This window comes from Canis aureus, chromosome 24, assembly GCF_053574225.1.
Source record: "Canis aureus isolate CA01 chromosome 24, VMU_Caureus_v.1.0, whole genome shotgun sequence".
NCBI classification, from domain to species: domain Eukaryota; kingdom Metazoa; phylum Chordata; class Mammalia; order Carnivora; family Canidae; genus Canis; species Canis aureus.
Genome location: NC_135634.1, coordinates 51,766,948 through 51,787,955, shown reverse-complemented (window position 1 = coordinate 51,787,955; position 21,008 = coordinate 51,766,948). Strand labels below are relative to the sequence as shown.

The following is a 21,008-nucleotide window of genomic DNA, read 5'->3' as shown; positions in this document are numbered from 1 at the left end:
GCCTGGGGCCCCATGGCTGACGGACCTGTGGGATGTCAGGCTGGCCTCGGGCGGCTCCGGGTCGGCCTGTGTCTGAGGCCAGGACTGCCCCGTTCCTCCAGGGGTGGAGGAAGGCCCGTCCGTGGGGTGGGACCACAGAGCTTGCCCACAGCTGCTCTGGCCTCAAGCGTGGCTCCTGCCCATGCTGGGACAGCCCCAGGACAGCGCCGAGCCCCCAGCTTTGCCCCAGAAAAATCTGGGGGACCCTCCCCACCTGGTGACCCAGGCAGGTGCTGCTCTGAGGCTTGACTGGCCAAGCCAGCGGCCCCCCCACCCCCCGAGGACCTGCCTCCCCACCCGACCCCGGCTGATGTCCTCGGAGCCCGCCCCGCAACGGGCCGCTTGGGTGGGCCCCTCTCCCCCAGAGACGCTGAGGCTCAGAGCCCCCGGGCTTGGCTTGGGCCGAGGGGCGAGGGCTGTCCACGCGCTTCGCCACGGCCTCAGCTCCTCCTGCTCCGAGGCCCCGCGCTTCGCGGCCTCCCCAGCTCACAGTGGGCCTGCCGCCGCCGAGGACCGCTTCTCCTCGCGCTGCCCCTCCCCGCGCTGCCGCTGCCCCGCTGCCCCGCTGCCCCGCTGCCCTGCCCCGCCGCCCCGCCGCCCCGCCGCCCCGCCGCCCTCACTAACCTGTAATTGTTTGTGTTTTGCAGGCAGTTTCTTGATTCGGACATGCCTAGGTATCATTTGTGCCCTTGGTTTTATTTTGGCCTTTCTCCCCCAGCCCCACGGCCCTGACATTTAATTTCAGCTTTTTGGATTTCTTCTACTCTCGCTCCCCTTTCCCTCCTGTCTCTCCATCTCCTTTAGTTTTATTTCCTTGGAATACTTTTTTGATTTTCTTTGTTGCTTTCTCTGCCCGCCCCGCCTTCCCTCCTGGCTGAGTCCCCTCCGCCCATACTCTTGATTTTGGCTGCTTTGGTAGTTTCCCGCCCCTCCTAGACGCTGGCTGGCCTCCCGCTCCTCCTGCCCCCGAGCCTGGCCGCGCCCCGCGCTGACCCCACCCCCGCCGGAGCGGGAGCAGGTGCCCACTGCATGCAGGCCGGCGGCCAGGCCCCGCTCCCTGCCAGGTGAAAGAGGAAAGAGGGGGCGGGGGGCCGTGGGGGGCCCAGGACGGGAAGGCAGACGGGAACCAGCCCAGCCAGGGACCTCCACGCTCTGCACCTTCCAACCCTGGGCTGGCGGTTCCGGCTGCGCTCCTGGCCTCGGCCGCCACACACCCTTTAGGGAAGTAGGGGGGCCGTTACGCTGTGAAGGGCCCGGTCGGTCTCTGGGCTCAGTCCGGTGGTCCCAGGCCCAGCGCCCCCCGGAGGCATGGCTTCCTGGGCAGGGGACCGCCTCCCCGCCTCAAGTGGGGCCCCTGCCCATGCCTGTGGGGTGTGGGGTGCAGGGGGCAGTGAGGCCCTGGGTGCGGACGGCCTCAGCATCCCTAATGGAGACCGTCGTGAGACTCCAGTCTCTTCTGAGCAGAGGGTCGAGGTCATCTCCTTCGGGGTCGTGTGGATTGTGGTCAGAGCTCCGTGCCGGTGGTCCTGCAGGTCAGCCTTCAGTTTGGAAGGATGGAGTGAGCATTTGGAAGGTCCAGCAAGTGTCTGAGTCTTTAGGCTGCGTGGACAGGGACGAGGGTGGGGCTTGCTCCTGTGGAAGGAGCCCCAGCATGGGTGGGGGCACGACACGACCTCGGGGTCATGGCTGTGATGTCACCGTCACCGGGAGCGCACCGAGGTTCCTGCTGCTGTGACCCCAAGGGCATGCACGTACGTGCGCCTGTGTGTTGGATGCGGGTTTTCCCGAGGCTGCTGCCCACCCTCCCCGGGGGCCCTGCCCGGGGTAACGGGTGGACGGGGCAGCTCCCGCGCGGGGCACAGCCACGTGGGCACAGAGCAGGGAGCTGCCTCCAGGCAGTGGAGCGGGCTCACGGGGGAGGCCTGGTGGGGAGCTGGGCTGCCCGAGGCCGTCGTCCCCTTGCTCGGGTGCATCCGCCGGACGGGGCCCACGTCAAGGGCTGTTTCCTGGGCAGTGGACGCCTCCAGGTCCCTCCGTGTGATTGCTTGGGGTGTGGGCGTTCAGGTCTGCGTCTCCACAGCCAGCGCGGTAGCCTCGAGGGTGGCTCGCGGGTCCCTGCACCCCACCCCCGCACATGCCTCCAGGAGGCTTTGGGGCAAAGCGGGACGAGACCCCGTGGCCAGGAGGTGGCGCCAGGGAAGGAACGGGAACCGATTTTCCTCTTCAGCCCCCAACACCATGAGGCCCTCACCCCTGCACCCGGGCAGGGGCTTCCCCACGAGGGCTCGCTGGCCCCAGGGGGCTTGGCCTGTACGAGGAGGCCCAGGGCACTGAGGGGAAGGGGGCGGCGGCAGGGAGCCCCCATGGGGGCCAGCCTGGGCCCCAGAAGACGGTGGGCTGTGGCGCAGGGCGGGTCTGGTCCCAGGTGGGCGGAGTGGGGCGGGGACCCGGGTGGGCGGGACCGGGCGGCCCAGCTGTGCCCCGGGGTCAGTGCCCCAGGCTGGCCATGTGCGTGTGGACAGGTGGCAGGGGCTTCTGGAACCTCATTTTCCTTCCCCCTCGGAAAGGGGATAACCCAGCCCCTGCCCGAAGTTGCTGGGACACAAATGGGTGATTCGTGAAAAGCGCTTGGCAGACCTGCTTGCACACAGTTGTATAAACGCGCTCATGTGGTCACTGACCCCTTACCCCTCACCCCTGCCACTTACCCTCACCTCCTCATCCCCTCACCCCCACTCCCTTACCCCCTTACCCCCTCGTCCCCTCACCCCTTCATCCCCAAATCTATCTCACCCCACATCCCTCCTCCCTTCGCTGCATCTCCTTTCCCCTTCACCCCTTCACCCCTCACCCCTCACTACTCTCCCTTCACTCCTGTATCCCCTCATCCCCTAACCCGCATCCCCACCCCTTTATCCTTTTACCCCCTCACCCCTTTACCCCTTATCCCCTCACCCCCTCACCCCTTCACCCCCTCACACCTCACCCCTTCACCCTCCTCACCCCCTCGTCCCCTCACCCCTTCATCCCCAAATCTATCTCCTCACCCTACATCCCTCCTCCCTTCACTGCATCCCCTTACCCCTTCACCCCTCACCCCCTCACTACTCACCCTTCCTCCCGTATCCCCTCATCCCCTAACCTCCATCTCCACCCCTTCATCCCTTCATTCCCTCACCCCTTTACCCCTTGTCCCCTCACCCCTCACCCCCTCACCCCCTCATCCCCTCACTACTCTCCCTTCACTCCCGTATCCCCTCATCCCCTAACCTGCATCCCCACCCCTTCATCCCTTCACCCCTTGTCCCCTCACCCCTCACCCCCTCACCCTTTCACCCCCTCACCCCCTCATCCCCTCACTACTTACCCTTCACTCCCATATCCCCTCATCCCTTAACCCACATCCCCACCCCTTCATCCCTTCACTCCTTTACCCCTCCCCCCTTTACCCCTCCCCCCTTTACCTCACCCCTTATCCCCTCACCCCCTCACCCCTCACCCCCTCAGTCCCGTAACCTCACTTCTCCATCCCTTCTGGTCTGAGGACTCTGTTGCTGTGCAGTGGGGGACACCACAAAGCCGTGTACGTGTGGACATCGGTGCAGGATCATCCCCGAGGCCAGGGTGCGAGCCCATCCCCCTGCTCTTAGCTGTGGGGTCCTGCTGAGCACGAGGTTTAATTTTCAGATTCTAATGAATCCGTTTGCCTTAGGAGGCCCAGCCTGCCTGCCCCCGACACTTGTCACAAGGGCTGGGGACCAGTCACAGCACAGTTGCCTAAATGTGCGTTTTGAGGCCGTGTGCGGTCGGCGTGCCAGAGTCGCGTGTGGAACGACCGGGCGGTGCCCTCCACTCACCCCCGCCCTGGCCACCGGCTGAGACCAGCACCTGCCCCACCTGAGCTCTGCGGGGACACGCGCAGGTGCTCAGCCCGTTAGGTTAGGCCGGGCAGACGTGGCTCCCGCGGAACAATGTGAGGGGACACGAACCCCCCCTGTTCTGGCCGGTGGGGCCACTGAAGCTTTCTGAGCAAGAATCAGCATGGAAAAAACATTTACGGCCTATGATGTTTTTTTTCTTTGCCAACAAAACCTTTTAAGTGTGTTTTCAGTTTTTCCCACGTGGGTCCTCACTTGTCAGATCGAGCTCCGTGCCCCAGAGTGGAGTCGGGGTCCCGCTCCTGGGCCCCCGCTACCCGACCCTTGTGGCTGGAGGGGGAGTCAGCACAGAGACCTCCCAGCGGTTCGGAGGCAAGATGTTGGAGGTGGCGCAGGGGAGGGCTGCCTGGGTCCCAGGCCCCGCAGTCGGCTGCGGGAGGAATCGTGCAGGAGGATGTTGTCCTTCCCGAGGGAGGGTCCGGCAGGAACCCCGAGGCCCTGCCGTGGGCACAGTCGTGCCCTGCCTGCCGCAGCCGGTCCCGGGGAAAGGCCGAGCACCGGGAGCTGTGCGCAGGGCATCGCTGGATGAGGGACACTCGGGCCTGGCCTGACGGGGCCTGGACCTGAAGGGTCTGCGGGATGGGGGCGGCCCAGAGCATGGTGAGCGCCAGGGCGAGCTCAGGCCGTTCGCTCACCAGGTGGCCCCACCCCAGTGTCTACCCCAGTGCGTCTGGGGTGGGGCCTGAGGATCTGCTCTGTGAGCAACGCGGTGCTCCCGAGTGGCGCTGCTGCTTCGGGTCCAGGGACCCCATGCACGCCCCCCTAGAGTCGTATCTAAGGGATGGGCTGCGTGTCACGTGGGGCCGGAGGGGTTGCTGTGGGGAGTGGGGCTCCCTTCCCTGGAGATCTGGACAGTCCTGTCCCTGCTCACGCGTGGGCTTCCTGGCCCTGCACCCTGGCTCTAGCTCTGGGTGGCCATGGGGCAGCAAGCAGTGGTCCCTGCTATGTCCTGCGGGCTCAGCACTGCCCGTGGCTGCGTAGGTCCTGCGTGGGGGGCCTGCCACTCGCCACCCCTCCCTACCCTAAGCACACCCGCTGTCGTCGGTGAGTCCTCTATCTCTGCAGAGGCTTCAGGGGCTCAGGAGTGTTGTTGAGGGTGGGGCTCCCGGCCTGACCCCCGTGACCGTGTGTGCCGTGGCGGGCTGTAGGCCAAGGGCTGTTCTGTAGGAGCAGCACGGGGCTGGGGGCAGACCTGTGTTTGGCACAGCCTGTGGGCAGCATCGCGGCTGTGCCAGGTCAGACCCCGGCCCCCTCGGCACCCGGGGAACGGTGCAGTGAGAGGCGCCATCCTGGGCTGTGGACACGGGCCCGAGAGGGGCCCCACCCACCGCCCTACCCCACCTCACACGTGAGACCCACAGGTTCTGGTTGTCGGACAGATCCTGGGTCACTGGGGTCTCATCAGGGCAAAAGCCACGTCCCAGCTTGGCTGAGGGCCTCTTGGCTGAGAGCATCTCCAGAGGCCCTGGGGGAGTGAGCCTCGTGGGCAGGTGGGCCCCTTTCTCACGGCCCCCGCCAGTTCGGGCACAGCCCATCGGTCCTGGGCGAGGCCCCTGGCTGAGCCCTGGGTTTTGGGGTGGCCTGACTGGGCCGAGCACTGGGAGGACTCGTCCTTCCTGAAGGATGCAGAGTGCACGCTGATGTAGGGGAGCCCTGCTGGTCCCCTGTCATGGCGCCAAGGGGTGGGGGCAGCTGGCTCCACACACCCAGGGCACTGGCGGGATCCGTAGTGACATCTGAGGCAGGAGAACAGAGGGGACAGGCTGGAGGGTTTGGGGCTGGCTGGCCCACTAGGCTAGGGCCCTCGGGCTAGCCTTCCCCCCGCGTGTCATCGGGGCCTCTCGGCGGCGAGCACCAGTCATGAGAATAGTGACCCTGGGCCCTGGCCTCAGCAGCTCTACTAGCCCCTTCACCTCGCAGGACACCTCCGAGAGGCAGGGACGGTGACTGCCAGTGGTTTGTCCAGGAGCAGGGTACAGAGATGTCTGGTGACAGCCCGAGTTCACGCGGCTGCGCAGCGGCCCTCGTCCAGCCCAGGCGGCAGTGGGCCTCTGGCTGTGCCCGCGGGCCTGGCCCCAGGGCCTGGGGCACTTGGGAGCACCCGGGGACGGAGGGCGTCCCTCTAGGTCTCGGTCACGGGTCCGGGGGACCCGCCAGTCCTGCTGGAGATGGACCCAAAGCTCTGGCCGCAGACGCGGGGTTCGGGGGTCGGAGAGGGCCCCACGAGCCGTCCGGGCGGCCGGCGGGCACGGCGCGCACCCCCGCTCACTGTCGTTAGCTTGTTCCCGGCCGTGTGACGGTGCTCGTTCTGACATGTCCATCTCTTCTGTGTGTACGTGTGTGTCCTGGCTGCTTCCACCTTTAGCGTTTCATTCGGAAATGACACTAGGTACAGCTCACTTTTCTCTTCCGCACTTGCTTGGTCTGTCCTCTTCTGCTTTCCAACTTCCTTTCTCCCTCGCCGTCTCCCCGCGCTCTCTGTTGGTTCTCTGGTCACCCCGCTGTCCTCACGGCCCTTCCTCCGGATCTCTGTCCTTGGTGACGTGTACGTGACCGCGGCCCCACCCCATCCCGCTGCTTCACCCCGCGCCCCTGCAGCGTGCCCTGGAGGGCCAGGAGGCCGGGTGCGCTCTGCGCCCCGGGGCGGCCCCGCTTCTCCTGGCCGCCCCCCACCCCCGGATGGGGCCTGGCCGTGCCGGGCGTGCGCCGCTGCCCGCAGTGTGTTCACGTGTTCCTCAGCCTCGTCCTTGAGGATGCTTGGATGGAAACGGGGCGCGGCTGGCTGCAGCGCGGTGCCGCCCGGGGCTCGTAGGGTGGCCACCCTCCGGAGGGAGGCAAATTCCCACCTCAGACAGGATCCTCACACATGCACCCAGGCCCAGCAAGAGTCTAGGGGCTCTGGCTTCGGGTGCTTGAACACAGGAAAGGTCCTGTGCTGCGAAACCTGCTCTGGAGCCGAGGCCACGGAAGCCCCTAGGATCCTGGGCTCCTAGGGACGGCCTCGGCCGCCCTTGGAGGGATTCTGGGCCCTTGGCTTCTGCTCTGCCCACTTTCTTCCCGAGCTAGACATGGGGACACGGGGACACGGGGACATGGAGAAGAGCCTGGCCGCAGTGGGCGGGGGCGAGGCCGTCTGCACGGGCCACCCCGGCTTCCACTCCAAGCATCCTCCCCCAGGGAGGAGATGGGCCACAGAGGCTTTTGGCAAACCAGGCGGGTTGGCCCCTCCTCGCTCGTGCAGGGCAGGAGGGGGCGGTCCCCGTTCCGCCCTCTCCCCATCTCTTACCCCTCCATCGGCCTCCACCTCCTCCACCCTCCCGCCTTGTCCTCCCCCTTGTTGCCACGTCCCAGCCCGCTTGCCTCCCCCCCTTCCTCCCTCCCCGCCCCCCTCTGCCCCTGCCCCCCATTCCCGCCTCAGCGCCAGCGCTGTGGGCCGCCCCGCCCGTCCAGGCGCAGGGACCCCCCCACCCCACCCGATGAAGGACGAGCCCGGTCTCCTCCCCACCGCCGCCCGGGCAGCTCGCCCTTCGGTGGCCAGTCTGCATGTCCCCAGCCCACCAGCACGGCCTGCACGCTGCCATGTTTTACCTTCTCTCTGCTTCCTTCCAGGACCTTCTACCAATTCGAGGCTGCATGGGACAGCTCCATGCACAACTCTCTTCTGCTCAACCGGGTCACCCCGTACCGAGAGAAGATCTACATGACTCTCTCAGCTTACATTGAGGTGAGAAATCCCCAAGGAGGCCGACCCCACGTCCACGATGCTTGCCGAGGGGCAGTGAGGGCGCTCGGAGGCCCTGGACGGCCCCGGGGGACCCTACTGACTGCTCGCAGGACTGGTCGGGTCTTGTTGAACCTCCGTGCGCTCCGTGGCACGGCTCACAGTGATCCCCTCCCGCTACCTTCCGTGTGTGGCTTTGCCCTCGGGGTGGCAGGATGGCTGCAAGTCGCCCCCGGCGGCCTAAAAACAGAAACTCGCCAACCCCAGCCCCAGGGCCTTGGGCTGTGCCTTCCCTTTGGAGCACGGGGTTGGATGCGGGGAGGCCGGGGGCACAGGGGTTGGCCGCTGCATGCAGTCCCGAGGGATTAGGAGGTTTAGGGTCAGCAGCCAGTGGCCTGGGGGAGGCGAAGGCACCCACCTTCTCTCCGAGCCTAAAACTCGAGCTATGATTCTGGGACCCCCTTGACCACCCCTCGGGATGGTGGTTTGCTGGGGAGACTCTGCCAGGGCCCTGCCTCAGGAAGGCCCCGGCACTGCTGAGCTTTAGGAAAACAAAAGCCCGGCTGTGGATGACAGCCCGTCGCTGCCCCAGGAGGTCACTGAGAGTAGAGCGTGGGTGTGGAGCCGGGTGCTTTGATCCTCATAGACGTTCCTGGGACGAGGCTGCTGGGACCTGTGTCTGGGACCCTCGGGGTCCCCGGCATCGACACCCGCCCTCTGTGGCCCAGGGAGGTGGGGCCCTGGCTCTCTCCCAGGAGTCGGATGGGCCCAGGAGGGCCTGGGGCTGCCTGCCGGTCAGTGGCTTGTGCATCCCCCAAAGATGGTTAGAAGGGGGTCTGGGGCCCGGGTGCTGGGGTGCTTCTGTGCCTGAGCCCGCCTGCCCCCCGCTGCAGATGGAGAACTGCACTCAGCCGGCCGTCATCACCAAGGACTTCTGCATGGTCTTCTACTCTCGGGACGCCAAGCTGCCCGCTTCCCGCTCCATCCGCAACCTGTTTGGCAGCGGGAGCCTCCGGGCCTCGGAGAGGTGAGCCTGCGGGTGGGGGCGGGGGTGCCGCCCGGGGCGCGGCTGGGGCGCCTCCAAGAGGTGAGCCTACCCGCGGTGGGGCGTGCCCAGGAGAGGCTCCTGTGACAGCCGCTGTAGGCCGGCCACCGTCCCAGCCATCCCCTGCACCCAGGTCCCTGTCGTTCACCCCCGATGCTGGGGTCAGTGGAGGCCGTGGGGCACGGGTGGCACGCTGAGGGGCGTGAGAGCGGCCGAGTCCGCCTGCAGCCACGGTGGACAAGGCCTGGGGCTCTCCTGTGGGTGGTCTTGGGGCCCCCACTCCGCCGCCATGTCCGGACACCGCCCCCCAGGGATCTCAGGGATCATGCCATCAGGACTGAGGGTGGGATGCGACGGCCAGCCTTTCTTGCCCTCCCATGGGTCCCTGCATTCCTCTGGGGGCGGGGGAGTGAGGAGGGGGCTTTGCGCAGGCGCAGAGACTGCCATGGGTGCCAGGCACCTGTGCTCACCTTCAGCGAGTCTCCCCACGCTGTCCCCGGGGGCTCAGAGAGCAGGACACTCGGGGTGCAGCCAGGAGGGCAGAGTATGGGGCTCAGACGTATGGCCTGGGGCTGGCTATAGCCAGGGCATCAGGGGCCTCCTGGTGAGCGGGGACACTGCCTGCCAGTGGGCCACCTCCACGGCAGAGGGTGGTGTGCCCTCGGTGGAAGGGGCCTGGAGAGGTCTGGGATGGGGACCGTCATTCAGGGCTGCAGCTCGGGCCCCCAGTGCCCCAGCCGCCCCGCGAGAGGCCACCCAGCACGGCCCTGCAGTGGGGCTTGTGTCTCACGTGCACCTGCTGGGCCCTTGCTGGGCGTGGGGTCAACCCTGCCCCCTCTGCTCCCCGCAGCAACCGCGTGACGGGCGTGTACGAGCTCAGCCTGTGCCATGTGGCCGACGCCGGCAGCCCAGGTAGGCCTCTGCCCGGCTCCCTCTGCTGCGGGGCGGGGGGGGTACCCCATCAGGAGCAGGGAGCCAGGGTCCCCTGGGGTCACACGGGTCGCCTCAGCTCAGCTGCCGTTTCGGGGGCGCCTCCCTTCTGAGACTCAAGTGCTCGCCTTTGGACTTTGAGAGACTGGAAGACCATGAGGGGAGAGGCCACGCTGGGGGCGGCCACAGGGGCCGCGGTGCCGGTCACTCCCTGTGGGCGAGGTGCTCCCCGGGGGGCCGGCGTCCCTCGGGGCAAGTCCCCACCCGGATGGAGCCCAAGGCCCGGAGCCGGCGGGAATGTGGTCACACCAGGGCGCCCTTTCCAGGGATGCAGCGGCGGCGGCGGCGCGTGCTGGATACATCCGTGGCCTATGTGCGGGGTGAGGAGAACCTGGCGGGCTGGAGGCCGCGGAGTGACAGCCTCATCCTGGACCACCAGTGGGAGCTGGAGAAGCTGAGTCTCCTGCAGGAGGTGAGTGTGCGCAGCGGGCCGGACGCTCAGGCCGCGTGTCCCTCTGAGGGCCGTGTCCCTCCACTCTCCGTGTCCCCCCTAGGCTCACCTCCAGTTCCTCTCCTCTCGCCCCATCCCTCCCTACGCTCACCCCAGGTCCTCTCCTCTCGCCCCACATCCCCCTCCTCTCAGTGCATCCCCCTCCGTTCCCACCCCCTACCGTCCCTCCATCCCCTGCACCCCGTCCCTCTACTGGCCGCCAGCACGGACCCTGGGGCCGCAGATGTGAGATCAAGAACAGCGCGCTCTGCCTTGAAGGGCAGCCGGGGTCGTCCCATCAGCACAGGGCCTGAGGGAACGGTGGGCTCTCCGGCCAGGCGCCCCCGGGGTGCAGCGGCTGAGCTGGGCTCTGGCTCTCGTGCAGGTTGAGAAGACCAGACACTACCTTCTGCTGCGGGAGAAGCTGGAGACCACCCAGCGGCCCGGCCCCGAGGCGCCGTCCCCCGCCTCCAGCGAGGACTTGGGGTCCCACGGCTCCTCCAGCCCCTCGTCCCCACTCTCAGCCGAGGGCCGCCCGTCGCCTCTGGAGACTCCCAATGAGAGGCAGCGGGAGCTGGCTGTCAAGGTAGCTCAGCACCACCCCGACCCCGACCCCTCCAGGGCTCCGGGGACTCAGTCTTGTCCTATCAGAGCAGGAGCGGGGAGGATGAGGGGTCCCTAGAGGCCCCTGGGCAGCCTTTTACAGCTTCCTCCCCGGAGCAAGGACCTGCTACCTTGAATACCTGTACTGAGGGGGGAGCTCACCACCTCCATCCAGAGCTGGCTCTTTCTAAGTCTCAGGGGGCAACGCCACCCAGCCCCCCATCATTGCCCAAGGCCCAGGGCCCGCTCCCAGAGGCTCCCCTGGCTCACCCATCACCTTGGAGGATGGAGGAGCTGAGCTGCGGTGCCCAGGGCCTCCAGGGGCCGGGCCTGTGGCAGGTCCAGGCACCTCTTGACTGGGCATTTGCTCTCGTTGCAGTGCTTACGCCTCCTCACGCACACGTTCAACCGAGAGTACACCCACAGCCACGTCTGCATCAGTGCCAGCGAGAGCAAGGTGGGCGGAGAGGGGCTGCCTGCCGGGCTGTGGTCACCAAGGGAAATTCCACCACTATCCGGGGAAGGAAATAAGGATTTTCTTAGAAACATACTCTCGTGGCCTAAAGGGGCACTTCGTGTCCGAGGGCTGGTGTGCGTGTGGGTCCGTGGGGCGCAGGCCCACTCGGTACCGTCCCTGCCCCCCCAGACCTGCCCATACGCAGCTCCCTCTGTCCCCGGCTGCTCAGGCCCCATCCCCGTGGCCGTCCTTCTACGGGGGGGCCGGGCCTGGGCTGCCCCTGCCCACCCGCCCCCGGCTCAGAGGCTGCACGTTGGCAGAGCCTTCCCCGACCTCACTGGGGTCCTTGCTCGCTCTCGGGGGCCCAGTGGTCACGGATCCCTCCTGAGGCAGCACAGAGCCTGCAGACCAGGGGAGGGCAGGCCAGGGGGCGAGTAGGGGCTGGGCGAGGTTCGGGGGAGGCTGGGCAGGGGGTCTGGCCTGCTGTTGGGAGGGCAGGGGGCCCTGGTGGGGGTACAGTGTGAGCAGAGGTGCAAGAGGCAGCCGCCGCAGGGGCGTCCCCACCCCGTACACCCCCCAAAGGCTCGCTCTCCTTCACAGCTCTCCGAGATGTCTGTCACCCTGCTTCGGGACCCATCCATGTCCCCGCTGGGGGCGGCCACCCTCACCCCCTCCTCCACCTGCCCCTCTCTGGTCGAAGGGCGGTACGGAGCCGCTGAGCTGAGGTGAGTGAGCGCCCGGCTGCCGGAGAAGTTTCCAGGGCCGCGAACTGCCAGACGACAGTGGCCGTGACTGAGGTGCAGAACACGGGGTGGGGCGGGAGGAGGCGCGGGTGAGCAGGGGAGGGGTCCACCCCACACCCTGCCCCCGGCTGGCACGGCGCCCGGCTGGCGTCCAGGAGGCTGAGTCTCCAGGGTGCTTGTTTTCTGCTGAAGCATTAATGTAAAGCGCAGTGAGGACTAGGACAGGAATGGGCCAGAAGAGCACAAACCAAGCCGCCCTCGTCCCAGGGAGGTGCTTACCCCGTATTCAGTAGGGGAGCGGCGACAGGTGGAGCCGAGAGACCCGCTGCTGTGCACGGGGACTGCCCTATTTATTCATGAGAGACAGAGAGACAGGCAGAGACATAGGCAGAGGGAGAAGCAGGCTCCCTGTGGAGGACTCGATCCCAGGACCCCGGGGTCACACCCTGGGCCGAAGGCGGACGCTCCACCCCTGACCCACCTAGGCCTCCCTGATTCCTTAGATTTTAAATCTGCACGTGCCCACGTTTTGTTCATAAGACAAAAAAAAAGGCATCAAGCCCTGTGGGCCTCACCTGAGACGGCCTCTCTGGCCGTCGTCACCCTGTTGGGGCTCAGCAGGTGCCTGGGCCAGCAGCGGCTCCGTGCAGGGAGATGTGTGACAGCCCCCGTGCAGCTGGGGGGCCCCTTTCCCAAGGGGGGCGGCTGGAGGTGCCGCAGGAGCCCCGTGGTGGATGTTGTGCAGCGGGCCCTGCAGCCAGTGCGGGACCCTCCCCAGGGTGTGGCCGGGCAGCCCCTGAGAGGTGCCCGCGGCCTCCCTGAGGGGGTGACGCTGGCGACAGGAGGGAGCCCCAGCCCAGACAGTCGCCGCTCCAGCCCCACCAGGAATCCCCTCGCCCGAACGCAGAAGCTCGGCTTTTCTTTCCAGGACCCCCCAGCCCTGCTCCCGGCCCGCCAGCCCAGAGCCTGAGCCTGTGCCAGAGGCAGATTCCAAGAAGCTTCCCTCCCCTGCTCGGGCTGCGGAGGCCGACAAGGAGCCCCAGCGCCTGCTGGTTCCCGACATCCAGGAGATCCGGGTCAGGTGTGTGGGGGCCCCGCCCCAAATGGGGGTGCTTCTGCAGCAGCACCCAGCCAGCTCTGTCCCCAACCCAGGGCCGGCCACCCCTGACCTAGGGCGTCGGGCGGGAGGCAGAGAACCAGCCGACGGCACAGGGGAGGGTGGGCCAGGGCCAGGCCCGGGGAGGGACCTAGTGGGTGCCTCTGCAGAAACATGCTTTTAATGCACCTGCTGGTATGGCCACTGCGCCAAAGGCCTGCCTGGCCCTCGCTGCCACGAGAAGGCCTCAGTCTGCAGGTTACGGTCGCGTGACCCAGAGTGACAGCATTTTCTTAGTTTCTCCATTTTACAGCTGGGGAAACTGAGTCCCAGCAATGGCGGTTCTGGTCTCCAGCCTCCCAGGTTGGGGCTCTGCCCGGTACCTCGTAGCACCCAGGGCCTGGCTGCACTCAGAGGCCCGTTTTCTGACCTTCCTGCGGCGGGCACCGCCAGGGGCCCGGAGGGGGGCGGGGGGCCCATGTTGAGCACCTCCCCCTGGGCCCTGGCGCGGAGCGCGTGAGCCAGACGCTGTCCCCGCCCCGCAGCCCCATCGTGTCTAAGAAGGGCTACCTGCACTTCCTGGAGCCGCACACGGCCGGCTGGGCCAAGCGCTTCGTGGTGGTACGGCGGCCCTACGCCTACCTGTACAACAGCGACAAGGACTCCGTGGAGAGGTTCGTGCTCAACCTGTCCACCGCGCAGGTGGAGTACAGCGAGGACCAGCAGGCCATGCTCAAGGTACCGCCGGGCGGCCTGGGCGGAGGCGGGAGGCAGCGGGCCCCGTGTTCTCCGTGTCCCCCGGCTTGGCCCTGGCTCCCGGCGCTGGAGGCTGCAGTGCCCGCCAGCTGATGCTTGATGCCCTGCGGTGGGGGCTGGGGGCACGACCCGCCTGCCGCCCACACCTGCCCCAGCAAGGGCTCCGGCCTAGCGGGAGAGGCCGGGCAGGGTCGCGGGGGAAGGAACCTCGGCCACGAGGGGGAGATGCAACCCGGGGAGGGGGTGCAGAGCAGCAGCGAGGTAGCCCTGGGGCCTGAGGAGAGGCCGCGTGTCCCGGCCGCGTGTCCTGGCCTCATTTCTCAGTCAAGCGCCCACACGTGTGTGTCTCGGCGCCGTGCCCACTGCAGCGGGTGGCGTGGCCTGGCCCGCCGTCTCCGTGGGTCGTCTTTCCCCCTCCTCACCCCCCGAGCACGGGGAGGCCCTGCGCCGTCTCACATCCGCCGCCCCCGCAGACGCCCAACACGTTCGCCGTGTGCACGGAGCACCGCGGCATCCTGCTGCAAGCCAACAGCGACAAGGACATGCACGACTGGCTGTACGCCTTCAACCCGCTCCTGGCCGGGACCATACGGTACGCGGCTCCATCCGCACGGCCCGCCTTGCTCTGGTTGGGGTGAAGGGGGACGTTCTGAGGACGTTAGGCTGCTTTTGGGGTTGCTGCTGCTGGTGACGTGTGTGAATCCCGGAGACGTTCAAGGCGTATGTCCTCTGGGAGGGGGGGCGGTTATGCAGCTAAAAACACGACACGCGGTCAGACTTGGGGACGGCCGGCCCCGGGGGGTGGGAGCCCCGCCTGCCCCTGCGACCTCTGCAAGGGGAGTCACGCGGACAGGACCGGGTCTCCGTGATGAGGGCAGCGGAGACGGCGTCCGCGACCGCTGCTTGTCTCCCCACCCCTGCAGGTCCAAGCTCTCCAGAAGGCGGTCTGCCCAGATGAGGGTGTGAGCCGGAGCCCTCCCGCCACAGCCAGCAGGCCGGCCCCCCCCCAGCCCTCATCACCACCTGTCATGTCACGCGCCCAGCCTGCCCCCACCAGCCAGCCAGCGAGTCCCCTCTTGGGGGACAACGCGCCGGGCCCCGCGAGCGCCACCTCTGGCCCGGGGACCTGCGCCACACGACCTGTCCTGCTCCCAGCAGAGGCCGCGTCTGTTCTTTATTCTTTCCGAGCGAGCCCTGGGTGGGAAGAGCTGGGAGGTGCTGGAAAGGCCAGAGGGCACAAGTCACAGGGGCATCGCTGCCGTTCTAATATTTTTTTAAGCATAGACAGACTTATAATTAATATACATTAGTTCGTGACACTGGAACAGTCCACCCAGAAATTAACTCTAAGACTGTGTTCTATTTATAAGTATTTATTTCTAATGCCTTCACCTAGACCTGTAGGATTCGGATGGACCCTGTCCCTTGCTTGATCCCACTCACATCCCCCAAGGCTCGTAGGGACGACACGGCGAAGGCCGGGCACCTCCTGGTTGGCACCACGGGGGCTGCACGGGGGCAGGCCCTCATCCCGGGGTGTGCGTGTGTGAGCGTCAGGGGACCCGGTGCCCGGAGTCCGAGCTGCACGCGTGCAATCTGCGAGCCTCCCCTCACGGCGGCCACTGAGCCGGGCAGTGCGGCAGCTTCTCCGTGGAAGCGTGTGCAGCCGGGGGAGGCCAGGCGGACGGGCTCCGGGGCCGGGGGCTCTCCCGGCAGGGCCGGCAGGGTGCAGGCGGCTGGGGTTAGAGGTGGTCCAGGCGGCGAGGGCTTGTGGAGCGGCTTCTCCAGCTGCTGCGAGAAATGGGGTGAGCTCAGGGTGGTTGCTGGGGAGAAAGCGCGGGACTTCCCACCTCCGCCCCAAGAGAAGAGTTTCCGGGGGGCCCAGTGAGAAGATTCCAGGGGTCAGATGAGGGCAGCCGGTGGTGGGGTCGTGGTCGGCAGGGAGGCCTTCCCGTCCTGGCGAGGGTGTCACCTTGTGCCGTTCCTCACAACGTCCATCCACTCTGTTCTCTCTGCAGACTCCAGGCCTAAGGGCCAGCCCAGGATCCACCCCAGGCCCGGGCCCGAGACCCGTCGGAGAAGCTACAGGGCCTGGGGGGGACCAGGGCCTGTTCCACACCCAGGGGCACACGTGGGCTCATTTCTCAGTCAAGAGTACACAGCAAGCAAACCCCAAACCCCTGCACCCCCCTCCCCGCCCCGGCCCACCGAGAGCGGATTTCAGAGTCCAAGCGTGCCGGGCCCAGGTTCCGGGGCCTTCCGCGGGCTTTGCCGGACCTGCAGGGCGCCATTCGCTGACCCTCACCTTCCCCTCGGTTTGGATTGCCCCGTCCCACCCCAGCCAATGGTCCCACCCCCCACCCCCAGCCCGAGCTGTCCCCCACGGCACCGACGCAACATGTGGACCTTGTCCCGATTCTACGCATGAGGCCAGAAGCGCGTGTTTCCTCCAGAGGCTGAGGGCTCGGCTCCCACACCGGGCGAGGAGGTTCCGGTTTGAGGCTGACTGTGGGGGGTGTCCTAGAGGCCCCTTTAGCTCCGCCTCGGACGTGGGACCAGGCTGATGGGCTCGCCGGTCCGAGCAGCCCCGGCAGCGGTGTCTGGGCCCACCAGCCGCACCAGCCCGGCGGGGCGCTAGACTGAGCGTGCCTTCCCCACACCTGGCCTTGGGCAGCGCGTCCGTGGCCACTAGAGCCCACCCTGCGCTCCCTGCCAGGGCTTGGAAGGCCCCGCGGGGGCAGTAGCTCCATCACTAAGAACCACGTCGTGGGAAGCCACATCCGCGAAGCGCAGGCCTCGGTGGCTTCCGTGGAGACCCTCACGTCCCGGGCTGACCCAGAAACCGGACGTCCCTAGGCCGAGACACGGAGAGCAGGGGTGCGGCTCTGTCCACACCAAGCACTTACGCTGGTTTCCCTGATGGGCAGGAGGGCAGGGAGGAGGAGCAGGAGGGAGGGAGTGTGCCAAGATGATGTGGTTCCCAGGAGCCCCCGCCCGCCGCAGGGAGACCGGGATGCGGGCCCACCCAGGCCGCAGCCCACTCAGGCCAGCCAGCCTGCAGCCGAGGCCTCGGAGGGTCTAGGCCCTCGCACCCGGGGCGCAGGTGTCTGAGGCCAGCCAACCTGCAGGGCACCTGCCTCGTGGGGCGGGCGAAGGAAGACGGCCCAGCGAGGGTTCCTGGGAATCACCCTGGCTTCGGGAGCCTCCACGGCCATGGAGGTGCGCCAACGACTGCTCCCTGCCATCGTCATCTTGGCCTGGGGCCGCTTGGCAGCTGACCAGGAGCCAGGTGTGGGCCACACGGACGCCCGGCCCCGTCGTCACCACCAGACCCTCGGAGCTCCTGGGGAGAGAACTCAGAGTCCGGAAACCTGGTCTCCTCACGTCCACCCTGCCGGAAGCCACCCGCGTGTCACGTTAGTGGGGACAGGCGTTTAACAAACCGGGACGCGGTCACGTGTGTGACCCGGGGGCCCCCGAGGGGCTGCCCGTTGTGCGGTGCAGAGAGGAAAGTCGGACCTGGCTATTTCCCACTACCTTGGGGGGCGGGGGGGTCCAGAAAGCCACCTGGGGAAGGTTTTTTGTTTTAATGCCCGATGCCACTCGTTTTGGTTTGAGGGACAGCCGTCCTCGCCCAGAGGGGGGTGAGCTGCTGCCGCGGGCCCAGGAAGGGGTGCGGGGCTCCGAGGCGCCCAGGCTGGTGCCTGGGGTGAGGGTTGAGGTGCCCCTACCTTCCAAGGCCGCCCCATTCTGAGTCCACACCCACGGTGCCCATGTTTCCGTCGCACACACACGCACACGCACATACACACACACACCCCGGGGTGGCTGCGGCGAGGTGCCCTCCCCCTCAGTCTTGGTCCCGACCCCGTGCCTGTGGGCGGGGGTGGCGAAGCCCCCGGGGAGGGCCCCCGAATGTGGCAGGTGTACGGGTGCGAGCGGGGGCGGGTGCCGGCCCCCGTCAGCTCCCTCCAGTGTGGGACCCCGGAAGGCGCCCTCCTTTCCCCCGGGTCCAGGGCAAGCATTCCCCCGGGGATCAGCGGAGGCTGTGGCTTCTCCCAGGGCCTGTGCTTCGTGCAGCTAGCCGTCCCCGAGTTCCCCCGTGGCTTGTACATATGTGGTTGTGTGGCACCCCCGGCCCCTGCACCGTAACCGCCATCCCGACGTAACGACTCTAGTTCCCTGACGTCCTAAACCTGAGTGTTAGGCTCTAGGCTCCTGTACTGTGTGTGCACTAAGATCCTGTCCAGTTAAGAAATAAATGTGGCTCCTTATGCAACACCAGACCTGCGGGCCTCCACTGTGGCTTTATTGACGTGCTAAGTCCGGGTGGCGCGGCCAGAGACGGGGCGGGGGGGGCGGCCAGGGGCGCAAGGGCGTGCACCCCGGGAGCGCCCACCTGCTTCCCTCGGGCTCGCCAGGCAGCCGCACGCTTTTCCGTACGGTCACGTTTGCCTCTGGCCAAAACCACACAGAGATCCCAAGAGCAACTACAGCCCAGTGTCCTTCAACAACATGGAAGATGAGTATTTTCAGTTCTGTTTTACCGGGACGCCTGGAGGGCTCGGGTGGAGCGTCGGCCTTCAGCCCAGGGCATGACCCCGGGGTCCTGGGATCGAGTCCCGCATCGGGCTCCCCGCAGGGAGCCTGCTCCTCCCTCGGCCTGGGTCTCTGCCTCTCTCTGTGTCTCTCATGAATAAATAAATAAGATCTTAAGAATAAAATAAAACGTAGATACTGAAAATATAGAACATTGATGGGAGAAACCGGTCGTTGGACGTAGACGTTACGTAATGAATCAAGGGTGTTCGTTGTACCCTCGGGTTAGCAATGAAAGTCCATGAGGAATTGCCAATAAGCCAACAGAAAAGACCAACGGGGCAATAAAAACATACTGGATCAATCAAAAGACATGAAAATGAAAGGTAAGGGGGTAAAGAGCGGTGGGGCAAAGAAAGCAAATGCTAAGACGATAGGCGTCCGTGCAAATGGGCCCTTCGTGCCACCCGCTGGCAACAGGCGGGTCCTGCTTCGTGGGGGAGACGCCAGCGGCGCCGGCGAGCAGAGGCGGTGTGTGAGCGACACTGGCTGGGAGCCCATCGCGGCCGCATCACGACCCCACGGCACGTGGTTATTTTCCACGAGAAAACGGAGGCAGGACGGGCTCCGCTTCTGGAGGAGGGGAGGGCGCCGGCGGCTGCAGCATCCCCCCCGGCAGGCGTGTGGGTTTGGGGTGACCCCAGGTCCACCTGTGCGTGACCTGAGCGACGTCGTCTTGCTCTCGGGGCGCGTGTGTTTAACTGAGAAGCTGTCGGGTGGTTGTTCCCGACATCTGTCGTCCGCAGTCGCAACCGTGGCCCCGGGCGTCAGCCCTGCGGGGCCAGGCGACTCCTGGCGGTGGTCAAAGTGGCCGACAGACACCGCGTCCCGCCACCACAGCCGCTCCGTCCCCAGCCCTCCCCGGCGGGCTCGGCAGCCACGGACCTGGGCTTCCGGCCCCGGGAATCTGCTCCCGCTGGCCAGGCCGCCGGTGCCTGGACCCGCTCCTGGCAAGGGACGCCTCTGCTCAGGTGGCCTAACGCTCCGTCCTCTGCCCTTGCCTGGAACAGTCGTGCGACCGACCGGCTGGAGAATGTCACCTATCGGTTCTTAAGAGACATCGTCCTGGAGCAGCCCGGGTGGCTCAGCAGTTTAGCGCCGCTTTCAGCCCAGGGCGTGATCCTGGAGACCCGGGATCGAGTCCCACGCCGGGCTCCCCGCATGGAGCCTGCTTCTCCCTCTGCCTGTGTCTCTGCCTCTCTCTCTCTCTCTGTTTCTCATGAACAAATAAATAAAATCTTTAAAAAGCAAAAAAAAAAAAAGAGACATCGTCCTGCGTGCTCTTGGCTTGGGAACTGTTCCTACTATAGATGACAACTCCCCAATGGGCCTGTGTTAAATCAACTATTGGCAAAGATAAGTAGCAGTTCCTGAGCATGATTTGCCCCAAATAAAACATCCGGAAGGTGGCAAACTTTATGCAAAAAAACCTCAGTTCTTCAACAGATAAACCATTACGATGAGCGCGTGAAGCTCTCAACAGGCAGGACGTGTGCTGTTGGCGAAAGGGCCGGTGAATACCTCGGTGGAGCAGAACAGATCCGCGCAGAGTCCACGGATGTTGCCAAAGGAGCGACAGCAACTCGATAGGGAGAAAATAGTGTTTTGTTGTGTTTTACGATTTTTTTTACTCATTTGGCAGTGAGGTTAAGAGACAGAGAGAGAGCGCGTGCGCACAAGCAAGGGTAGCACAGGGAGAAGGGGGAGCCGACTTCCCACCCAGCAGGGAGCTGGATCCCAGGACCCCGAGATCACGACCGGCGCCCAAGGCAGATGCTTCACGGCTGAGCCCCACAGGCGCCCCCGGGACGGTCTTTCCAACAACGGTGCCGGAGCCCGGGACGCCCGCGTGCAAGAAGCCAACAGGACACTGTACACCTTTCACAGACGTTAAGCCCTTAAGTTGAAATCGATTTTAGACCCAGATGTGAAGCACAAGACGGTAAGGCTTTTAGAAATACTTATCAAAAGACATCATTAAGGAAATGGAATCGGGTGAAAACATGTGAAACAATAAAAGGACCGGGGACTTGGCTCCAGGGCGCCCACGGAATCCGTGAGGAATCACTAGGACTGGACAAGCACATGCGGCCCAGTAAAATGCCGAGGGCCGAGCGCAGTGCGCCACGAGCTCCTGCCCGGCCGTCTGTCGCCGGAGGACGCAGGGGCTGCCACACAGGATCAGTACCGGGCGCGCCTCGGGGACAGATGTGACCCGGCCTCATAAAGCTGAGCAGGCCCCTGCCCTACGCCCCGCACATCGCAGCCTCTGTGCAGAGCCTCTGTCCTGTGCGCTCCGCTCGGGCAGCTTCCTGCGTGACAGCCCCACGCCCAGGACACCTGCGCTCACCCCTCGGGAGGGCGAAGGTACAGGCTCGGCTCCCCCACCAGCCGGCTGCTCAGTGGGTAGGACCATGGGCGCCCACAGCCCCACGCAAGGCCGCCCGGCTCAGCCGTGTGCAGACATTGGAGGCCTGGCACCTGCTGCCGGTGGGGCCTGCAGGGGACCTGGCACCTGTCACTTGGAAGGGTCTGGGGGAGCCTGGCACCTGTCGCCGGCGGGGGACTTCGCTCCCAAGGCTGCCGGGCTT

General features: G+C 66.1%; 1 protein-coding gene across 24 annotated transcripts in view; it reads left to right on the top strand.

Moving 5' to 3' along the window:
* The window catches only part of KIF1A (kinesin family member 1A), an 88,925-nt gene extending 70,821 nt beyond the window's left edge, over positions 1-18,104 (top strand). For 7 of the 24 annotated variants that reach the window (XM_077869537.1, XM_077869528.1, XM_077869525.1 and 4 more), the window contains 13 exons: positions 687-713; positions 6,343-6,366; positions 7,587-7,701; positions 8,592-8,725; positions 9,594-9,655; positions 10,000-10,145; positions 10,549-10,749; positions 11,146-11,223; positions 11,824-11,948; positions 12,895-13,047; positions 13,608-13,800; positions 14,292-14,410; positions 14,742-18,104. In XM_077869537.1, coding sequence (XP_077725663.1) covers positions 687-713; positions 6,343-6,366; positions 7,587-7,701; positions 8,592-8,725; positions 9,594-9,655; positions 10,000-10,145; positions 10,549-10,749; positions 11,146-11,223; positions 11,824-11,948; positions 12,895-13,047; positions 13,608-13,800; positions 14,292-14,410; positions 14,742-14,784 — 1,420 coding nt within the window. In that variant the 3' untranslated portion in view covers positions 14,785-18,104. The remainder of the gene's footprint in view (positions 1-686; positions 714-6,342; positions 6,367-7,586; positions 7,702-8,591; positions 8,726-9,593; positions 9,656-9,999; positions 10,146-10,548; positions 10,750-11,145; positions 11,224-11,823; positions 11,949-12,894; positions 13,048-13,607; positions 13,801-14,291; positions 14,411-14,741) is intronic. The other 17 variants (XM_077869541.1, XM_077869542.1, XM_077869530.1 and 14 more) reach the window with 3 other exon arrangements.
* The last annotated feature ends 2,904 nt before the right edge of the window (positions 18,105-21,008 follow it).